Raw genomic sequence first — 23334 nt, 5'->3', positions numbered from 1 at the left:
AAAAATCACCACAAGCTACAAATACACCAAGCCCCACACCCCCATCTCCCTTACCCAGCCCTATTCCCCACTCCCCCGCCCCCACTGCACATAGCACCTTCTAACTTACCGTGATTTACTTACTATGCTTATGGTTTGCTGTGCATCTATCCCCATCTGAATGAAGTTCCATGAAGAAATGTGGGCTGCTCACCGCTGAATCCCAGTACCTAAAGCAGGGCCTGGCACAGAGCAGAACCTCCATATTGTTGAAAGGAATGAACATTTCTCTCTCTTCGCTCACAGATATATGCAGGCTTTTAACATTTCTCTGCCTGCAAGATCCTTGACCAACCCCTTCTCTGATGCCCACCAATCACTATACAGCTCACTGGATACAGAGGCCCAGGGCAGGGAGAGAATAAGGGCAACGGCGAAGAGACAGCTGGAGGTCAGGACAGAAGGGAGATTTGGGGTCATGTGGACTGGCTTTATAGGCAGGATGAAAGAAGGCTTAAAGAAGAGGGCCTTGTACAATGAGCTTTCGCCCCTGTGTACCCACACAGCAGCTGGACAACAATGATTTGCTTTTGAGCCCACCTCCCCTTCTGGGCCAGCCAACGTGAAGCAGAGACTGACATGTTTGCTCTTTGTATCCCTCCTATGGGATTGAGACAGGGCCTGGCCCAAAACTGTGTGTCTAGGGAGGAGGAGTAGATGAAAGCCAGGTTTCTGGAGACCATCACTCCTACCCCACCTCCCCTGACAGTACGAGCAAGGCAATTCAGAATTCAGAGAATGGCACTTTATTTTAAGACTTGATTTTTTTGCCATGATTTTCTACCGATTCTTCCAGGATGGTGTCATCTTCTTCAACAGTGACCAGGACCTTCTTGCCCACCAGACTAAAGATGTCTTCAGGAGGGTAGCCTTTGGGCTCACCCACCTTCACAGTAAGCATGTCCAACGTTAGAACAGTGCCTTCTGGAATTTTCACTTTGGCCACCACGGACTTGCCCAGCTGTGGATAAAATTAAGACTCAGTGCCAGCCTCCCAGAAGTTAACTGGAACATGTTGTTTTATACCCAAGGTCCCTGACCAGTCTTCACAGGTACCCTGGGAGCAGGGACTTTGTTCTCCCACCGGTGCCTAGAACAGAACCTCACACAGAGTGGGGACTCAGCCAGTGTGGGGTGAACTTAGAGACTCAGAGAGGGGCCTTAACAATAAAGTGTAAAGGAAAGGGCTCAGATTATACAGCCAAACAGAGCCAGGTCCAAATTCCCTTCAGGCGGGTACAAGCCGTGCCTGAGTTTCTCTGTAAAATGGGAAATAATAGCGCCTCCAGCATGTCAGACGACTACAAGAATTAGTGGTAATAATATGTCATCTACCTGGAACATGCTCCCAGTACGTGAACATTATGATTTGTCATCATTCAGTTCAACATCTCATTTTTTTTTTTTTTTTTAAATTTTTTTTTTTCAACGTTTATTGATTTTTGGGACAGAGAGAGACAGAGCATGAACGGGGGAGGGACAGAGTCTAGAGAGGGAGACACAGAATCGGAAACAGGCTCCAGGCTCCGAGCCATCAGCCCAGAGCCTGACGCGGGGCTCAAACTCACGGACCATGAGATCGTGACCTGGCTGAAGTCGGACGCTTAACCGACTGCGCCACCCAGGCGCCCCTCAACATCTCATTTTAAACGCGGAGAAACTAAACTGAGATCCATAGAGGGCAGAAAACTTGGCCAAAGTTGCAAGAAACTGGGATTCTGACTCCTGGCCCACTGCTCTTAAGGGACACAAACCTTACAGCCACCATGCTCGGTAAAATAAGAATATGGAGGGCTCACAAAAGACCGAGTGTGCCATTATTCAGCGGACGGGAAAAGGGGCCGCCTACAAAGGGGCAGGCAGGGACAGGCAGCCGAGGGGAATGAAGGGTACCAGAAGCTCATGACCAGTCTTTCTATGTCTTGTCCCTAAATGCTGTTGAACAAGTCACTGCACCATGTGAGGGCCAAGGAGTCAATTCTAAAAGTAAGTGCCAGGACAAAAGGTCTGTCAGCGGATGTTATCCGATCACGCATCCCACCATCCATCGCTGTTTGCCCAGGGAGCCAAGAGGCTCAAAACCAAAGTAACCAAATGCAAACTCTCCCGCATTTCTGGTGTGATTCTCTCTCCCTTTCTTCTGCAAGGCAGTCTGTTTCCTTTTACTGTTATTTTCATCTCCTGGTACTTCGCATCTTTAATTTGAGGGAGGCAATCAGGCCCCACTAGAATAAAAGATGAAAACATTCTTCACGCATGCCTGGTGTTTGGTCTTTGCCTCGACCCAGACAGCCACAGCAGATCAGGAGCGGCTGCAGTCCTGGCAGCCCCAGGACACTGGGCTGTATGACTAGAGGCCAGGACAGGTCTAGGCCACAGCTTCCAAGAAGCCCAGGTGGTCAGCAAACCAGGCAGTCCTTGGCCTCAGCGTCCCCTCTGTCTGAAGGTCAATGCTGCACAGCTCACACTGCTCCTGAGGGAAGATTCGCCACCCCCCCCCCCCCCCGCCAACCCCCTGCACCACACACGGCCCTGTCCATCTAGGGCCTCCTCCGTTTAGGGGTGCCTCTGTGTATCACAGGCCCTTCTCCCGGTGCCTCACGGAACCCCTTGGCCCAACTGTTTCTCAAGGCTTACCTACTCCAAGGGACCCCAGGCTTGACCACCCAGGTGCCTTCTACCCCCACCCCCTTACATCTCCTGGTGTCTACAGCACTGGTGCCACAAGCTTCAGAGACTTGGTGGGAAACCGTAACGTGATTCTAGGAGGCCGGAGAAACTGCTGAGACTCCCTTAAGTGACAAGCTTCTCCTGCGGCTGATATGAGCCCAGAGACACAGAGACGGTCGGCCCGGGCTCAGGCAGGGTTGGTACTGACTCCCCTGGCACGTAAGCCCACTGAGGCCCCACTCAGAGCAGTGCAGCCTGGCAGAGTTGTGCAGAACCCACCTTCTCGTTGCAGGCCATCTCACAGGGCAGCAGCTGCTTGGTCGGGGAGCCCATGGCCCTTTCCACAAGGCGCACGGACCGCACCAGCTCGGCCAGCTCTCCAGGCTCCAGCGAGGCAGAGTGGTCACTCCCCTTCCAGGTCTTGTCCAAAGTTATGTGGCGCTCCAAAACCTTGGCGCCCAGAGCCACTGCGGCCACAGATATCGCTATGCCTGTTTCGTGGCCAGAATACCCTATGGGAATGTCAGGAAAGAGCTTCTGATACTCCTTTAAAATAGAAAAAAAAGAGAAAAGGCTAAATTATGCATACAGTGCAGAGTCAGGAAGAGCTAGGTTGGAGTCCCAGTTGAGCTGCTCACTCTTTGAGCAACTACAGGCAAGATGCTGAGGCTCTCTGAGCTTCTCCTTCCTGGGATAACAGTGGTACCTGTCCAGGGCTGCTCCAGATGCACGAAAAGCACTCAGCGCGCTGGAATGCTGCCAAAATAATGGCTACCGTTATCAAGAATGCACTCCAGGAATGCTTCACACTACGCGAACCACCAGGAATAACAACAGAACCACGGCCGATTGCCGAAACTCATTCAAAAAGCAGCCGTCACATTTAATTAGCCTGAGCTGCTGAAAGCAAGTGTGCTGTATGCACACATATCATCATCAATAATATATGCAGCCCAATCTCGAAACAATCCTTTGGTGAAAATGCTAAATAATTAACTAATCTGTGATCTATAATTCACTGAATGTAACAAAAGACATTCGTCAAGTGAGTCTTGTCATTGAGGGTGACCGGAAAGCTTAAGAGTAGTAGGAAGACCCAGATGGGGTTTGATATAAGATTAGGGCAGCTGAGTGGCAAAGGCCCCGAAAACCAGGCTGTAGGGTGCATAATGAACACAGGAATGCAGGTGACAGGGTCAAACTGCTCTAACATGGTTGTACCGGGCCCGGGACGGGGCAAGCGGGCAACTGAATCCTCACTGTGCCCTGGTATCGAGAGAGGCCACGACGGCAGCCTGGGTGAGAATGGAAAGAGGGGCCACACTCCACAGAGAAAGAAAATCAAGGAAAATATCTGGAGTCTCAAACAGTAAACTGCCCATTATAGTGATCTCTGTGGGATGAGATTCCAGAGCACGTTTACTTTCTAGATTATGTTTTCAGAGCTGTTTGAGTTTTTTTTAAAAACCATGTTAAAATTTTTAAAATAACATGGTTTAGAGATAAGCTAGAAATGGAGAAAAAACCACCAACTGGGAGAGACACAAATTTAGGTAAAGAGACAGCAGTGTCCGTTTTCAAAAAAGGCTAATTTTTTTTTTAAGTTAAATATGAAGACTGTGTAGCAACATGCACAAAAGCTTATACTCTCGTGGAAAAAGCCAGAATGTCAAATACTGTTACTAAAAGGAAAATATAAAAGGGCACTGGTTAATTGCAGTATCAAGATTAACTGTGTGTCTGTGTATATTTGCAATTCCACTAGTATCACTACAGCGTTTCTGTATGATAATTACATATACATGTTTCTAATTTTTTTTTTTTAACGTTTTATTTATTTTTGAGACAGAGAGAGACAGAGCATGAACGGGGGAGGGGCAGAGAGAGAGGGAGACACAGAATCGGAAGCAGGCTCCAGGCTCTGAGCCCTCAGCCCAGAGCCCGATGCGGGGCTCGAACTCACGGACCGCGAGATCGTGACCTGAGCCGAAGTTGGCCACTTAACCGACTGAGCCACCCAGGCGCCCCACATGTTTCTAATTAAGTGGAGCTTCAGGTGCTACGAGGCGAAAGCACATAGGGATGGAGATGGCCTGAGACTACAAGAGACAAAGGGTTGTAGTCCCAGCTTTGCACCACGACGCTGTGAAAGCTCAGGCAAGAGTCCTTTTCCCTCTGGGACTGGATTTCACCATCTGTAAGATGACTGAGGTGGATAGACCAAATCCTGGGAGAGAGAAAGCTCCCTCAAGTCTGTCACTGTAACCCATCTGGGCCTCAGGGAGGCTCAGGATTATAGGTAGAAAACAACAGAGCTGGCAAGCAGCGCAGAGAAGGAAAAGCCAGAAGTTTCAAGAAGGTCTCCTACAACTCAGTATGAAGAAAACCGGACAGATATTTGTACACCACTGTTCCTACCAGCATTATTCGCAATAGCCAAAAGGTGGAAACATCCCAAATGTCCATCGACGGACAGATGGGTAAACAACACGCAGTACATACGCACAATGGAATATTCTTCAGCCTCAACAAGCAGTGAAATACTGGCACACGCTACAGTATGGATGAACCTCGCAGACATTACATTAAGTGCAAAAAGACAGACACAAAGGACACATATTGTAGGATTGCACTTAGATGAGGTCTCTACAGGAGTCAAATTCATGGAGACAGAAAGCAGAATGGTGGCTGCCAGGGGCCGGGGGGAAAAGGGAATGGGGAGTTCGTGTTTAACTGGGACAGAGTTTCAGTTTGGGAAGATGAGAAAGTTCTGGAGATGGATGGCGGTGACGGTCGCACAACGGTGTGGATGTACTTAATGCCACTGAACTGTACACTTAAAAACGGTTAAAATGGGAAATCTTTTATTTTGCCACACACATAGACACTAAAGACAACGTACTAAAAAAGGGTATGAACCAGCAGTTTACAGAAGAGGGACCTCTAATGGCCAATACACATGATACAGAAAATATAGAGAGGCAATTATGAGGACTCACACCTAAAATTTCATAGTGGGAAAAATTAAGATTGGTTTTCAGAAAATTTAATTTATAATCACCCTCTTTAGAATATATCTGCTTCCTTAACTGCACAGTTGGTTCTAATTTAATTCTATAACTACGAGATTGTGAATGGAGGGTCAAATTACACGAAGCATGTCAAGATGGGTTAGAATTTTGGTTACAACGAAGGCCCCCTCTTTCCCACAGTAAATGACCCAAGAAAAGCCATTTTGTTGTGGCCCAGTCAGACAACGGCTTGCTCACCGTGATGATGCATAGGTTGACGTCCTCGGGGGAGAGCGGGTACGCACTGGTACACTGGAGGAAGCAGAAGTTGGGGTTGAGGGGCTTCACAATCTGATAGACTTGCTTCATGGTGTCCATCGACTGCATCCCGCTGGAGATCACCATTGGGCGGCCTGAGTGACCCAACGCCAACACCATCATCACTTTCTCTTTAGGGGTTCTGACTGTCCCTCAAGCATACCCCAATTGCTCGTCTCATCATTCAAATGAACCCCACAGACATCTCTCCAACAGTGTGCCAGCCGCTGCGTGGTGAGAGGGGAGCTTGGTGGATTCTTGCCCTCAACCCAGAGGAAATGGAGACTCCCTTCACCCTCAATATTACTGTTTGGCAAAGTGAACTGAATCGAGGAGGCAGAGGAATTTCACGCTCCTCAGAGAAAGGTGAGCATCTCATTGGGGTAAGAGTGTGCACAGCATGGTCGGGTGAGCACTGCCCCCGACTCGAGAGCAGATGTGTGAGCCCCGGAGCGGCCGCCTCCCAGCTGTGTGGCCTCGCATGCCTCATCTATGAAGCAGTATGAAGCATCATAATCAAATAACCAACTTCAGTCCCAGGGCTGTTTTGAGAATCAAACGAGATGATTCAGGTTGCAAACCCACTTTCCAAACCATAATGGAGGAGGGTAGAGACTCTACAAGATCAAGACTATTTCTCCAAGTCAGAACTTCCTCTGTACTGCCATATCCTCAATTTCATATAAATCAACACAATAAAATAATTTTTAATTTTAAAAGTTCTTATCAAAACTGACTTGTTCTTAATTTCTTTCAAGTCAGCACATGCAACTGTGGAAGTATATGCTAATTGAAAAAAGAGGTTTCTAAAGTCTGTCTTCAGGAGACTTCATTAGCGGGTTCTACTAAAGGAATAAAAATGGGAAGGTTTGGACTCCCTCATTTTAGGGCAAAAATTAAACACTTACCTTTTTTGGCGGTCTTTTCCAGATAAGGAAAATTGTTAGTGTCCCCAGATCCAACTTTGAAAAACGGAACATTCAGCTCATGCAGAAATTCAACTGCCATCTATAAAAACCAAAGAAGGAGCTCTTTCTCACCACCATTCAAAATTACTGCCCTCGGGTCAGGCGAGGAGCCACAAACAGAAAACCCCCCTGGTCTTGCCCAGCAAGAGGGACTCTCGCAACAACATGAAAGCAGGCAAAGATGTGTTACCAGTCCTTTCATTCACATTCAAACCTTCTTTCATTCCTAGCCACCCATCCATCTGTCCAACAACACTGCATGCTGGCCTGTACTGGTGATGAGATCTGCCAAAGATTCAGACCCCAGGCGAGACATCCCTTCCCAAGGGACCCAGGGAGTGTGTGTTGGTGGTATAGTGGTGAGCAGAGCTGCCTTCCAAGGGACCCAGGGCCCAGTGAAGAACTGGAAAAGGGTTGAACAACCTAATCCTGACCCAGGAAACTGGGTGGTGAGAAAGTTGAATGGCTCCCAAAGGCCTCACCCTTTACTCAAAACCAAATAGCCAGGGAAAGAGGCCATTTCAATCCTTGCCAAAAGCGGGAAAAAATGAAGCATTTTATGGCCCAGGCCTGACATAGTGATCCACAGCTGGCAGGGCCCATCAAACCCAAACCCTCTCAGCCCCCAAACAATGCTGCCCACAGGAAAAACAAACCTCATTCACTTTTTTTGACACAACATCACTGCTTGAGGTTACCTATGGAGGGCCCTTTACCATCGTTCACCTCCACTGGGATTCATCAGTAAGACTCAGGATCAGGAAACTGGCAAGTGCCAGTGAACACTTGCTAAAGGAATCAGTGGGCCACAAGTTTTAAAAGTCTCAGTTGGTCATCAAATTACAAAAACCCCAAAAAACTACATTTTTTACTATTTTTAAAAATTGAAGTAGGAGATCAGAAGTGGGGAGAATCAATATCTCAGAATGTTTCCCTATACCTAAGTTTGATCTATTGTAAAATGCTGCCTGGGTTTCGGAAGTAGGTTTGGAAGGCCTGATCAGCTACGTCACTGCTTCTCACACTTTAATATGGGATACCAATCTCCTGGGGATCTTGCTCAGATGAAACGCCAATTCTGACTCTGCTGGGTTAAGGTGGGGCCTGAGGGTCTGTGTTTCCATTAAGTTCTTGGGTAAGACCGCCGCTGCTGCTCCGTGAACCCTATTTTACAAGGAGGTAGGTCACCGTGCCTGAAAATCCAGAGGGCATAGGGTGGCCAGGAACAGCATGAGGTCATTCGGCCAGCAGGCGCTTTAAGTCAACTCGCCGCTGCCTGAGCTTCCTTCCATCTTGTCGGCAGGTGATAAGTTACTCCAATCACTGGCTGCAATCAGAGACTAACTTTCCTCATCTGTAAATCCTCTAATATCGTGAAGGTTAGAGCCGCCAGAAAGCCACACCCGGTGCGTAACCAGCCAGTGAACAGTTCAAAGGCAGTTCACAATCCCCTGGGTCCAAGAGACGCCGTCCAGTGTAGTCTGAGTTCTACTCCCAAGCCTGCTAAACTACCTGTACTGCGGTTCTCACGGTCTTCCCTCTGCTATATTTCTTCCTCACCTCTCTTCTCCCTTCCATGTTGTTCCACCTGGTCTCTCCTGCTCACGTGTCTCTCACACTGCTGACCAGCCCTATGATGGAGGATGAAAAACATTCCTTCTAAAGTGTTTATTGAACAAAGTTGACTTCCCCCACTTTTCTCATTCTATCTGGCAGATAGAGTGTTTTCTATTGTAAGAGGGAAAACCCTATGCTAAGTTTTCTTCTTTATAATGTTCAACTTCTAAGAGAAATGGCTCCTGATGAAAAAGCCCCCAAGGGCACAGAGGATGAGCCCACTCAGGAGAGGCACAGGGCGAGCAGGAGCGAGGAAAAACCAAATGCAGGAGAACACACTTTGCAGAAGCTTACCTACGAAGGCTGGAAAATCTGCTTGGAATTCTACAGTTTTCAAGTGAAGAAAGGGGACAAATTCCTCCCCAAAGGGAAAGGGGCCTGTCTGCAGTCCTCCCAGAGAACCAGTCCCACCTAGCGGTCACTCCGAACACTACCACTGTGGCTTCATCTCTGCAAAAAGGGTGCCAACCTCAGTAATGGGGAAGATCCTAGCCTTCCATCCTGAGGCTGTCTTGCCGTGCCCAGGCCCCCTGAGGCTAGGTTAGCGCCGGTGCCACCACCCCCCCCTCCCCCGTTCTCCAGGGACTCCCTGGCTTCCCCTAGTCTGCCCACCCTGCTGTCCATCCCCTTTTCATCTAGGGGTACAGTGAGGCCAGGCAGCCTCACATCTCCCTCCCACCCCGCAGCACAAAGGCTTTCAGTCTGTCTGGAAGGAATTCTGCTGACAAGACCTTCCCTGGGCATCCAGCCGGCTTAATACACAGAAAAGGGCCCAACCAGCAACCTGGTTTCAGTGAAATGCTGCACTGCCAGAACTCCCTCTTACAGAGTCCCAAGAAATCACTTGTCTAGCATTTTATTTTTTTAATTCCAGTGCTTCCCAAACTTATTCAACTCAGAACCTTGCTTATTGGGGGGGGGGGGGGGGGGGCGGGGAGGCTTTATTGCCAAGAATTAATTGGTAATAATTATTATCAACGAGGATCGATAATGTGTGCCCACAGAGTCCCCTTTCTGCATCATGGCCCACAGATCTGAGGGGTAACCAAAGCAAGAAGAGGAGTTGGGATTTTTCTAAAGCCCCTTCCCCTGCTCTCAGCTTTTGGATCCTGTGGAAAAGGAAAAAGAAGCCCAGAGTGATGAGTCGTGGAGAACAGGGTCCTGGCGAGCTGCCCAGCGTGACAGAATGATGAGGGGGGAAGCATGGGACATGAGACTCCCCGTGGCCCTGTCAGAGTGCATCACGGCTTGGGCAGGGGGGTGCCCTGCTGGTGGAGGTGGCAAAGGAAAGAAGAGAGGAGGAAAGAGGGCGCCTCAAAGGGCACCTCTGCTAGGATGGGGCACCTGTGTGTGAGGGCAGCACGTCCTTCACCACCTCGACCGTCATGGCCTCCATTTGCTTTCTCAATAGAACTCTCCATTTAGACCAAAGGAACTCTACTCATCTCAGCCCCATCCCACAAGCCTCTCTGCAGCTTTGGCCAGGTGCCCTGGTAGTTTTCTCAGCCTTAATAAAATTCCACGACACCACAACCTCTCCTCAGCATATGAAGAACACCTCGGGACAGCACAAAGAGTGGAGAAAACAGGCACTCCACAAATGGCTACTGTCCACAAGGAAGTTAAGGTGGGTAAATACTCAGAGCCACCTGCCAGGTAAACACAGAACAAGGGACCAACCTACTTCCAATAGCCAGGCAGACAGGACGTGCAGGTTCAGCAAAGCGACCTGGTAAGCAAAACAAATGAACTCTTGTAAAGGCTCTTAAGAACGCATTTCCCCTCACTGCCTTCGCCCGGGTCAGCCGGGAGAATCCTTGGGAACAAATGGCATTCCCAGGGCAGAGAAGCCTCCTTGTCCACACAGTGTGAAACAGAACAACCCCAAAGGGTTCTGCATAACAGAATGGCCATCATTCGGTGGATGCAGGTCTGGCACAGCCCTCGCACCCAACACCTCGCCACTGCCACGTGGGGCGGGCACCTTTATTATCCTGTTTTTACGGATGGGACACCTACAGCTCAAAAAGGTCACATGAGGCACCTGAACCCACAAAGTGTCAACTTGAGAACCTGAACTCAGGCAGTGTGGCTGCAGAGCACGCGCTGCACACACCACACAGAAGGGCTTCCTGGGGAGCAGAGAGACAGGAACCGAAGGGAAAGGCTGAGGGGCAGATGCCGCCCACCAATCCCCGGGCTCTCCTCCATCTCCCAGCTGCTCCTGCTTCTAGCTCCAAGCCACCTACGAGCGAACGATCTAAAGATCTAAAGAGGTGACTTTTCCCAGGCAGCCTCACAGATGCAAGGTGGTGCCCTCTCTCCTTCAGAGTCCACATCCTGGAGCTCACATGCCTGGCGACACGGACTGAGAAGGAAAGTCCTCATTCCAGGTGTAAGTGCCCTTAGTGACCTCTTCTCCGGCTGGGAGAGCCCCTGGACGGCAGCGGGTTCACACTCGAAAGGAAACAGAGACCCAGAGAGGGAAGGGTCTCCACAAGCTCACACTTGAGATCAACTCAGAGCAGAGTCAGGCTAAGAAGCCAGCCGTCCTGACACTCGGCACAGGTTGCCTACCTTCACCGTAGCTAATGTTTGCTAAGTGCTGGCTGTGTGCTATGCTTTATATCAACAATCAGGTTTCATCCTCACACAACCTTGCAAGATGGGTTCAGGTACTAACCCTACTTAGCAGCCGAAGAAACAGGAGCACAAAGAGGTTCAACAACCTCCACACAGAATGACAGGCGGAACCACATTCAAACTCAAAATCTGACCCCAGAGTCCATGCACTTAACCATGAGATCAAACGGCCTGGGTATGTGACATTCGGCATGGGGTCTCAAAGGTTTACACTCTTTAAAATTACTATGGACCCTACAGGGCTTTTGTTTTTGTAGGTTCTAGCTACTTATATTTATTGAATTAAAATTACAACTAAGGAATTTGGGCTTTTTTAACTTTAAACTTTTAATTTTGAGATAATTTAGCTTAACAGGAAGCTCTAAGAAATAATACAGAGAATTCCTATGTACGCTTCACCCAGTTGTCCCCTATGGTGACATCTTGCAAAACTAGAACACAAAATCACAACCGGGAAATTGACATTGAGAAGAGTCTACCGATCTTACTCAGATTTCACCATTTTTACATGTATTCGTTTGTGTGTGTGTGTATTTAATTTTATGCAGTTTTACCATGTGCACAGACTCACGACTACCAGTCACAATCCAAAACTGTGCCATCACTCCAAGTATCCCATGTATTACACTTTTACAGCCACATCCCCTTGCCTTCCTTCCCCTCCCTAACCCCGATAACCCTTTCTCTGCTCTCCACCTTTGTAATTTCGTCAGTTCAAGATTGCTCTATAAAATGAACGGTATAGTATGCAACCTTCTGAGACAGGCTTTTTCACTCAACGTAATACCCTGGAGATATATCCAAGCCACAACATGTATCAGCAGTTCATTCCTTTTATGGCTGGAACCATTCATTCACCTACCTACCAGAGAACTATCTGGGTTATTCTAGTTTGGGGGCTGTTACAAATAAAGTTGTTATGGACATGCACGTACAGCTTTCTATGTCAATGCACGTTTTCATTTCTTTTAGGAGAAATTACCAAATGACGCATGGCAAGCAACATGATGAGCACACATCTAGTTTGTGGTGGTGTTTTTTTCAGGTATGCAATAAATGGTTATTTTCTACGGAGATAAAATGGACACACAGCAATGTATTAGTTCTGAGTGTACAACATGATTTGATATACATATATATTATGAAATGGTTAGTTCAGTCATTACCCATCCCCACACATAGGTACAAAATTCTTTTACATGTCTGGTTTTATAAGAAACTACCAGTATCCTCTAAGTGAGTGAATTGTGATATGACACCATATGTGAATTGTACTAAAATAGAGTTGTTTTTAAAAAAAGGAGACTACCAGGGCACCTGGGTGGCTCAGTCGGTTAAGTGCACGACTTCAGCTCAGGTCAGGATCTCCTGGTTCATGAGTTTGAGTCCCATGTCAGGCCCTGTGCTGACAGCTCAGAGCCTGGAGCCTGCTTGGGATTCTGTGTCTCCCTGTCTCTCTGCCCTTCCCTGCTCATGCTGTCTCTCTTTCTCTCTCAAAAATAAACATTAAAAAAAAAAAAAAGGAGACTACCATATTATTTTCTAGAGCGATTATGCTGTTCTACATTCCCACCAGCTATGTATGAATGATCCATTTTCTCTGTGTCCTTCCCACCTTTGGTGTTATTGTCACTTTTTGCTTTAGCCAGACTCACAGCTATGTAGCAAGACCACAATGTGGTTTAAAATTGAGAAATTTTTAAATCATAAGAATAGACAAGCACACACACACACACACAAAAAGATGAATTGGACAGCATCATAATTAAAGATGTTTGTGCTTCAAAGGATATCATCAAAAAGTGAAAAGACGATCCAGAGAATGGAAAACATTTCCACAAATCTGTATCTGACTAGGGACTCCTATCTAGAATATATAAAGACAAATAACCCAATTAAAAATTGGCAAAGGATCTGACAGATATTCTTCCGAAGAAGGTATACAGATGGCTAATAGGCATATGAAAATATGCTCAACATGATCAGCCATCAGGGAAATGCAAATCAAAACCACGACCAGATACTATTTCACACTTGCTAGGATACCTAGAATCAGAAAGTCAGATCATATCAAATGTTGGTGAGGATGTGGAGACACCGGAACCCTCATATACTGCTAGGAGGATTGTAGGTGCAGTCACTTTGGAAAAAAAACAGTCTGGCAATTGCTCACAAATTAAACACAGAGTTACCATATATCATCCCAGAGAGAAATGAAAACATGTCCCTAAAACCTGTACAGGAATGTTCATGGAAGCATTATTCACACTAGCCAAAAAGTAGAAACAATCCAAGTGTCCATCAACTGACAAATGGGTAAATAAAAGGTACTCTATATCCATAATACTGAATATTACTCATCAATAACAAGGAGTGAGGCACTAATACACACTACAACACGGCCGAACTTTAAACACATGTTACTATGTGAATGAAGCCAGACACACAGGACCACATACTGTCTCGTTCTGTTTATATGCAATGTCCAGAAAAGGCAAATTTATAGAGACAGAAAGCAGATTAGTGGTTGCCTAGGCCTGAGGGAATTGGGGGGGATTGAGAAATGGCTGTTTACGGGTACATGATAAAAATGTGCCAAAATCAATCGCGGTGATAGTCACAACTCTGTGAATATGCGAGAAACAACTGGGGGCACCTGGGTGGCTCTGTCACTTGAGCGTCTGACTTCGGTTCAGGTCGTGATCTCATGGTTTGTGAGTTCGAGCCCTGCATGGGGCTCTGCACTGACAGCTCGGAGCCTGGAGCCTGCTTCAGATTCTGTGTCTCTCTCTCTCTCTCTCTCTGCCCTTCCCCACTCACTCACTTGCTCACTTTCTCTCTCTTAAAAATAAACATTTAAAAAACAATAAAAACAAATGAATTGTAAAGCAAGCTTTAATTGGTGAATTGTATGGTCTGTGAAAAGAGTTGTTACTAAAACAGAGCATACAGCATACCTTTCCTTAGGTACTGCCAGCGGAATGGCGTCATCGAACATCATGCAGCTTCTGGAAAACTCCACTATACACGTGGGAGAGTATGACAGTGAAAAAGGCAAATCACATTTGAGTATCACTACGAAAATAGTCTGGACCTGGTAGAGCTTCTGAAAGGTCTCACGATTCCCCCACGGTTCCTGGACCACACTTTGAGAACTGCCGCCACACTCTTCCCGTTACTCTCATGTGTTATTGTTGATCTCAGGTGTCACTGCTGCGGAATTCCCAAATGACCTCTTCCACTTCCCCCTTCTATGGACTCAATATTGGATACAGTCAGGTTTTAGGAAAACTGTCCTGGGGAAGCAATTATGTGGTGGAGGAGGGGGGCAAGTACACCCCCGAGGCTAATTAGTTTTAACAAAAAGACCAGGCAAGACTCAGTCCTCAAATGCCAGTGCTTCTTAAAGTAGCCACTCTGGGAAAGGCTGTGTGCTTATTGCAAAGACAACACTAGGGATCCAAAATATTTGTTGTAATCTTCTTTGGAAATTCTCTCCAGAGCTCTGTGGGCCCTACAGAAACAAACCTGCCCATTACTGACTCGTTACTAAGTCAATCAGACCAAAAGTTTCACGTTTAGCATAGGAAGGATGAGTAGTTTCCTGAACCCAAACCTGCCCTCTGAGGACGGGGGCTCAGTTGTCTCTGAGTGCCTGAGTCCTAGGGACTGCTAAAGGGCAATCCCAAAACGCCACGAACCCGCAGTAATGCGAAACAGGCATGTTATGAAAACAAATGTCACTTTCTAGGTGTGAGCTTCCTTCCACCAAGGCACTGACTAAGCAGGTACTGGCATGTATCAGGATCACTATGTCAGGATCTGAGTTCACGGTGAACACACAGACCTAGTCCTGCCTTGAGACGTGTGCTTTACACATATGGTCTCACCAGTTCCAGAAAACAAGGCCTGCATGTTCTGTATTTTAATCAATGGGTGGCCCTTAAGAGGAAACAGGCCCAGAGAGATGAAAGGAGAGCGTGGTCAGGCAGGAGGGCTCTGGAGTCGGCCTGGCTTAGCTGATCCGTAACTACTGACACCCTCCCTGTGAAATGGGGATAATAACTATCCTACCCAGGGCGCCTGGGTGGCTCAGCTGGTTGAGTGTCTGACTTCAGTTCGGGTCATGATCTCATGATTTGGGAGTTCAAGCCCCACATGGGCTGGCTGCTGTCAGCTCAGAGCTTGCTTTGGATCCTTTGTCCTCCTCTCTCTTCCCCTCCCTCATTCATGCTCTCTCAAAAATGAATAACTATTTTTTTAAAAAAATTGTCCTATCTGAAGAGGCTAAGAGGAGTAAATGAATTGATATTTTTAAAATACCTAGCACAGAACTTGGTACATTGTAAATACTCAAGAAATGTTAGCTAATAGTAAAACCAAAAACAACACCCAAGTCTTTTAGATCCTAAAGCCCACATTCTTTCCTGCTTAAACTTTTTTTTTTTTTTTTTTTTTTTTAAATTTTTTAACATTTATTTATTTTGAGACAGAGAGAGACAGAGCATGAAGGGGGGAGGGGCAGAGAGAGAAGGAGACACAGAACCGGAAGCAGGCTCCAGGATCTGAGCCATCAGCCCAGAGCCTGACGCGGGGCTCGAACTCACGGACCGCGAGATCGTGACCTGGCTGAAGTCGGACGCTTAACCGACTGAGCCACCCAGGCGCCCCCCTGCTTAAACTTTTTTTAATTTACAGATCGTTTAAGAATCTGATAAAAACTATCTAAGTGATGAGTAACTAAATTCTACTCCTGAAATCATTATTACGCTATATGTTAACTAACTTGGATTTAAATAAAATTAAAATATTAACTAAAAAAAAATCCACTAGGGCGCCTGGGTGGCTCAATTGGTTAAGAGGCCGACTTCAGCTCAGATCATGATCTCAACATTCATGACTGTGAGTCCCATGTCAAGCTCTATGCTGACAGCTCAGAGCCTGGAGCCTGCTTTGGATTCTGTGTCTCCCACTCTCTCTGCCCCTCCCCAACTCGTGCTCTGTCTCTCTCTCAAAAATGAACTATTAAAAAAGACCAAACAAAAAAAACTCCACTAATCCTTTTTGTTTGGTTCATTCATTTATTCCTTCAACAAGTATTTCCCAACCACCTGCTGCACGCCAGGCACCAGGGATGCTGTGGGGCTCGGAGTTTAGTAGGGAGGAGTTAACACACAAGAGTACACAAGAGTACACACACAAGAGTAACACACAAGAGTACGCAATTACAAAAGTACCAGAAGAATACATCTGGAGGGGCCTGAATCAAGCCAGTGAACAGGAAGAATTCCCAGAGGAAGTGCTCTTTAAACTGGGATCAGAAAAATGCCCAGCAACCTCTTTAGGAACATTTTCCATAAAAAATCTCTCCCCTTGTTCCCAGGAAAGCTCTTGGGCTTAGAGACTCTCAGGCCATCAACATCAAGGCGGCGAAGAGCAAGGGAGATGCCCACAGGCTCTGCTGAGCTCTGCAAAGCCACACACACCTGCACGGATGCCCAGGCAGAACTGAAGGACCAGAGAAAGCACATGGTACCACACATCAGATCTGCCTTCAAGACCCATTTCCTAGCTGTATGACTTTGCACAAACCTCCCAGCCCCTCAGAGCCTCTATTTCTTCATCTGCAGAGTGGGGCACAGTAGGGATAAAATATATTTACTGGACGGGAAGATGCTCTGTAAGCCGTAACATATAACTCAAAAGTAGAAAATTATGATTATCAAATGCACAACTGGAGCTGAAGAATGTCATGCTTATGAAAGCTGCAAATTAAGGGATGAATTTGGGCCACAGAACTGAAGCCTGGATGCGTCATTTCCCACAGATGCCTAGGTTCTCTGCCTCCCCACCCTTGTTAAAACTACCAACAGTTGGGGCGCCTGGGTGGCTCAGCTGATTAAGCGTCTGACTCTTGATTTTGGCACGGGACACGATCTCGAGGTTCGTGAGTTCAAGCCCCACATTGAGCTCTGCACTGACTGTGAGGAGCCTGCTTGCGATTCTCTCTCTCTCCCTCTGTCTCTGGCCCTCCCCTGCTCATGCTCACTTGCTCACTCTCTCTCTCAAAATAAATACACATTAAAAAAAAAAAAAAAACTACCAACAGCCTACACTAGACTTCCGTTTCTTTTCAGCTCAATTTGCAGCCCTGTTTTGGGGTTGGAACAGTGGCACAAATGGTCAGAGAGGCCCACAGAATGAAATGGAAGTGTTTCAAATATTCTGATCAACTGAAAGAATTCCAGATGTTTCAAGTCATAAAAATGCTCATAGGTTTCATCTAATGATCCATGTCTAAAAAGCTATCCCGAGGAAACAACACAAAACACAGAAAAACGATGTCCATGTCCACGTGCAGCATTATTTATAAGCACAAAGAACTGACCACATGTCCAAAAGTAGAGAAACGGTTAGGTACATTATAAATCCTCAAAAGAAGCACTGTATTGCTATTAAAAATATTAAGCACAAGATGTGGGGATACATATGTCAATTATATCTCAATAAAGTTGGAAAAAAGAAAAAACAAGATATGGGTAAAAGCTGGTGATATAATGGTAAATGGGAAAAGCATGCACAACTAAATATTCACAAATGTAGCAACCAGGCAATGAAACATGTATATAAAAGACTTCAGGAGGAAATCTACAAAGAGAACCACCCTATAGGGATTATGGGTCAGTTTTCTAAACTTTCTGTGATTATCTATTATTTTTACAATTACAGTTTTTACATTCAAAAAAGAATTCATGAAAGGATCTCACAGAGGCAGGTCACAAAGCAGATGGGACCTGAGACTTGGCACCAGCTGGACTTTTCCAGGATGTCAGCATGCCATTCTGTGAGCAACTCAGGATGACACCAATGTCCCCCATCCAAATCACCGAAGGCCACTCAGCAAGTGCCTGACCCCTATCAGAATGGAGGTTTCCTGATTCCTAGTCCAGGCCATTTTCCACTGGGAGAAAACTGGTCTGGCACGGGTCTCCCACAAGCTTTGAGGGATTCAGGGATTCCGGTGTGGCTGCCCCCCACTCCCAAAGACAACTGGTTTGGAAACTTCTGGTATTCCTCCCACAAAACTTCACTGGGCCTCTGCTCCCATTGGCTTCCCATTTAGTGGGGCATTGATATGGTTAATGTGATGGGGAACTCTAGGTCCAGAAAGCACAAAAGTCTCAAGCAAGGGCTGGAGCCAACTCTAGGCCAAAACCCACCAGGCCGCCTGCTGTCCCCTGGGTCTGCTAAAGTGGCAGGTAACAGAGTGGGAATCATGAGGACTCACCTCATCCATTCCAGAGGCAGTGAAGAAGATGCCAATCTCCTGGGCATATCTCTGCAACTCCCTGTACTGGGCATGGCTGAACTCCAGGTGGCGCTTGTGCTCCCCATACGTCTTCCCCCAGGAATGCTTCGACGTGTAGGGCCTCTCCAAGGCTTTCCGATTAAACTTGTACTCCAGCTCACTCTTCTGGAACTTGGCACAATCGGCCCCACACTCCTGCAACACACAACAGGGCTCCTTCAGTGACTTGTCCTGGATTCTCACAGAGGAGAGAAATGTTGGAGCAACTGCTCTGACATCAGTAACTTTAAATATAAAGATTGACTGAGGGGCACCTGGGTGGCTCAGTTGGTTGCGTGGTTGAGCATCAGACTTCGGCTCAGGTCATGATCTCGCGGTTCGTGAGTTCGAGCCCCACATCGGGCTCACTGCTGCCAGCCTGCCGGCACAGAGCCCGCTTCGGATCCTCTGTCCTCCCTCTCTCTGCCCCTCCCCTGCTTGTGCTCTTCCAAAAATAAATAAATAAATAAGTATTTTAAAAAAAAAAAAAAATAAGGTTGACTGACAGTGGCAAAAGGGGCAGAAGGAAGAAAATCTTGAAATAAAGGCTGGGGATGGAGCTTCCCCCTATTTTTCCCCCTTAAAATGCAAAAAGGAAAAAATGAAGGCTTTTAAAATTTTATTTTATATTAGAATATTGAAAATAATTCAAGAGCTAAAGAAGATTTTAAGTTGGGTAACTCAGCAGAAGATAGCAAAATGAGCCCTAGGCCAGAATTGAGGGGAAGTCAGAATCTGCTAACCCTTGGAGAAATCACTTCCTGTCTCTGGACTCGGCGTCTCCATCTACATAAACAGCAGCTCTGGGCCAGCTCCAGGACCCTTCACCGTTCTGAGGAGCCCCTTATGGGGCAGGAAACAGACAGCTCTGCTTTAGCTGTTTTGCACTTGTGCGTTTTGCATGGCATCTTGTTTGAACAAGAGGTTCTGGAGCAAAAAGCAAACAAACAAGACTTAGAACTAAGTTCCAGTCTTACTGAACCAAAACTATAACATAAAATCTGGACTGTCCGACTCTAAAAGCCACAATTCTATTGCCACACAGCCCCCAAGCTCTTAAAACTGCTTTTAAAAACTACTCAATAGAAAGATGAAGGAAAACCCTCTGAAGTCTCAACTCACGGACATTTAGGGAGACAGAGTTATTCACGCTGCTGAAAACCTCAGCTCCGGAAATATCTGTGCTAACAGTTCTGCTCCCACTCCTGGAAAGACCACAAGATGGCATGGTCAGGAAGATTCAAAACACAGAACTGAAAGTGACCTTGGGCAACAGAGCTCTCATTGTCCACAGGAAGATCCCCAGGCCCAGAGTGACCCAAGTACAGCTGCACAGCGAATCTCTGGCTGGACTGGACAGACTGCTTCCCTAAGGCTGCAGGACAGGTCTGTCTCCTGGCTCACGACTACAACCTGACTGCAACCCGGATCTCGCTGCGACAACCAGGCCTCCAGCAAGCCAGGGGGTAGGGTCCCACAGAGCGCTGCTTCCTGCCTCCTTTGCTTCTCAGCTCTACCTCAAGGAGTGGACTTACCTTCAAGAAGTGAAATAGCTTGTCTGCTCTGGGCAAACGTTTCCTTTACAGCAAGATGAGAAAAGTAAAGTGGCAGAGACTACTAAAGACAAGAGGTCAGAGAAAGTTCTACCACATTCCACAAGACAGCAGTTGTATGAGGAGGAGAGCAGGGTCTTCCTCTGCTTTCCTCAGCTTCTTTCCTAAAACTGAGCGACGTCTTTTAACTGTTTAATTCTATGGTGAACTCCAGGTTCAGAAAACACAATCCCCATCCCTGTTTTACTAAAATGTTGATGGTTTCTCTGTTCAAGGTTTTATGGATTCTCTCCTGGCAAATGACAAGCGGCAGAACTCCAGACGGGCCAAGGTGTGATGCTCCATTTGCAGCAAAATTTGGCAATTAAAAGTACATTCAATTAGGCAACCTCTAATTATAATACATTTATATTTTATATATAGCATATAATTACAATAATATTTTGCTGTAAGAAAACAAAAATAATTGAATGAACTCAACTTTAAAAAAAATTTTTTTTTTAAATGTTTATTTATTTTTTTGAGACAGAGAGAGACAGAGCATGAACGGGGGAGGGTCAGAGAGAGGGAGACACAGAATCTGAAACAGGCTCCAGGCTCTGAGCTGTCAGCACAAAGCCCGACACGGGGCTCGAACTCACGGACCGCGAGATCATGACCTGAGCCGAAGCCCGACACTTAACCGACCGAGCCACCCAGGAGCCCCTGAACTCAACTTTTAATATTGCAAATAGATTCGTTTCATGGTCTGAGCAACTCTGGGTAACTAAACATGGAATGTGACTTTATTTGGCAGCAAAGACTTAAAAAAATCCTAAAATACAAAAGATTTCAAAAGATTCCACTACTGTAAATTTAAAACCAAAAACAAGCACACGCTATGAAACAAGTGACACTGAAGCTTAGAGAGGAGGAGTCACCCGCCCAAGATTATTCAGCTAGTAAATGGTTCTCTTGACTCCAGTCCAGTGTTCTTTCCACTACACCAAAGCCTCAACCTCTTCATTCTCCTCCCCTGTCCCAAAACTAACCTCCAAAACTAAAAGAGCAGGAAAACAACAACAACAACTCTGTTTCTTTCCATGGCCTCAACACCTCTAGGTATTTTTACAACTTTAGCATTCAGAGGTCACATCTCCACAAACAGGTTGTTCCCTAAATTAAGAGCAGGAATTTTCCCCCTAGAAAACAACGTTACAGCACAAAGGCTAGAGCCCTCTGGCTAGGAGCAAAGCTATGCAATGTAACATTTACTACCTGTGTGCCCTTAGGCAAGTCATTTCTCTGAGCCTTTAAAATGAGACCAACAGGGGCACCTAGGTGGTTCAGTCAGTTGAGCGACCGACTTTGGCTCAGGTCATGATATCGCAGTCTGTGAGTTCGAGCCCTGCGTGGGGCTCTGTGCTGCTGACAGCTCAGGGCCTGGAGCCTGCTTCGTATTCTGTGTCTCCCTCTCTCTCTGCCCCTCCCCCGCTCACGCTCTGTCTCTCTCTGTCAAAAATAAATAAACATTAAAAAAAATTTTTTAATGAGACCAACAGCATCTACCATGTATATTGTATTGTGGGAATGAAATGAGATGGTGCATTTAAAGCATTTAGCCCAGTATCTGATAGGGTAAGCACTCAAAAACAGCAGTTGTCACTCTTTAAAAGTGTTTTTTATGGGGACGCCTGGGTGACTCAGTCAGTTAGCATCTCTTGATTTTGGCTCAAGTAATGATCTCACAGTTCGTGAGTTCAAACCCCACATGGGGCTCTGCGTGGATGGTGCAGAACCTGCTTGGGATTCTCTCTCCCCTCTCTCTCTGCCCCCTACCCCGCTTGCTGTCTCTCTCAAAAACAAATAAATAAGCTTAAAAGAAACTGTTTTTATGATTCAGTAGACTTCCATAAAAGCAGAGTTACTCTGCAAAGAAGAGTAAGGGAAAACCTAATCACAACTGATGACATCAGGTGAACAGCTTTGACTGAAGGGAAGAGGAAAAAAACCCAGATGCAGTGAGCAATCTCTAAACCAAGGAATCACAGTGCAGACCTCATGCTGGGGGCTAGAATCACAATGAAAACACCACAGTCCCCCCACTCAAGTGTCTCACAATCTAAGACAAGAGAGAAAGAAACTTAGACAATGGCAATGCAATCTGGTGGGAACAAGGATAGGGGCCCATCCTTGAGGGGAAGGGTTGGAAAAAGCATCCAAGTAGATCTGTACAGAGGTAGAAATGTGCCAAGAGGGAGCAGTTAATAATATGCATAAACCTCCTATCGCTACATTTATTGAGTCCTCTGTGCCAAGTACTGTGCTAAGAGCTTAACATAAATCATCTCATTTGATCCTTACCACTCTGAGGTTAAGTACTATTACCAAGCCGATTTTCAAATGATGAATCTGAGGATCAGAGAGGTTAAGTAACCGTTATCCCATGTTCACACAGCTTATAAGTGGTGGCGTCCAAATTTGAACCCAAAGTCCTAGCATTTTAACCCTTTCATATTCCAAACACAAAGAATGGCAAGTGAGAGAGACCAAAGCAACTTCCAGGAACTTCTAGAACTTCCTGAAAGTAATTCACTGTCGCTGAAAGATATGGGAGATGAAAATGATAGGCAAGAAGGAACCAGGTCATTAAGGTCTTGAAGTCTATGTTAAAGGGTTTCGACTCTACCCGCGGCCAACGGGGAGCCCCTGAAGTTGTGAGGCAGGGGTATGACCTGATCAGACCTGTGTTTTAGAAAGATCACGGTGCCATCAGAAGGGGGTTAGGTCGGGTTAGGAGGCAACTGCTGTAATGCAGTCAGGAGCGTGGAGAGGGATGAGGAGAATTCCAAAGATTCAGAAACGCAACTGCAAGCTGGACGCCAGGTCGCACACGGTGCACCGAGAGGCACAGGAGTTCCCCGCCGACAGCTCTCCCGCGGCCCCGCCCCCGGTCCCCGCCCTCTATTTCGCGGGCTCTGCCCTTACCTTGGCCGTGCGGATCATGCGCTTGGCCACGTCCAGGTCGCCCTGGTGGTTCTGGCCGATCTCGGCAATGATGAAGCACGGGTGCTGCCCGCCCACCCAGCGCCCGGGACACAGCTCCAGTTCCAGTGGCATCGCGGCGGCTTGCGCTCCGGCGCCGCACTGCCCGCCGCGAGTCCGGTCCGCAGCCCAGCGGGGACCAC

General features: G+C 46.8%; 1 protein-coding gene across 2 annotated transcripts; it reads right to left on the bottom strand.

The window, feature by feature from the left end:
- Positions 1–764: 764 nt before the first annotated feature.
- Positions 765–23333, bottom strand: NANS (N-acetylneuraminate synthase). 2 transcript variants are annotated; one of them, XM_049627076.1, is made up of 6 exons: positions 23135–23333; positions 18555–18770; positions 6947–7046; positions 5979–6133; positions 2989–3255; positions 765–1000 (listed from the first exon to the last, which is right to left on the bottom strand). In XM_049627076.1, exons 1-6 carry the CDS (start codon positions 23264–23266, stop codon positions 791–793), a joined length of 1080 nt encoding a protein of 359 aa, XP_049483033.1. In that variant the 5' UTR covers positions 23267–23333; the 3' UTR covers positions 765–790. The 2 variants fall into 2 exon arrangements, with proteins under 2 accessions (XP_049483033.1, XP_049483042.1); XM_049627085.1 differs by lacking the exon at positions 23135–23333 and adding an exon at positions 19737–19757.
- Position 23334: the final 1 nt, after the last annotated feature.

The sequence above is a fragment of the Panthera uncia genome, chromosome D4 (assembly GCF_023721935.1).
Source record: "Panthera uncia isolate 11264 chromosome D4, Puncia_PCG_1.0, whole genome shotgun sequence".
NCBI classification, from domain to species: Eukaryota; Metazoa; Chordata; class Mammalia; order Carnivora; family Felidae; genus Panthera; species Panthera uncia.
The sequence above is the reverse complement of the archived record's forward strand: the minus strand, read 5'-3'. Positions and strand labels throughout refer to the sequence as shown.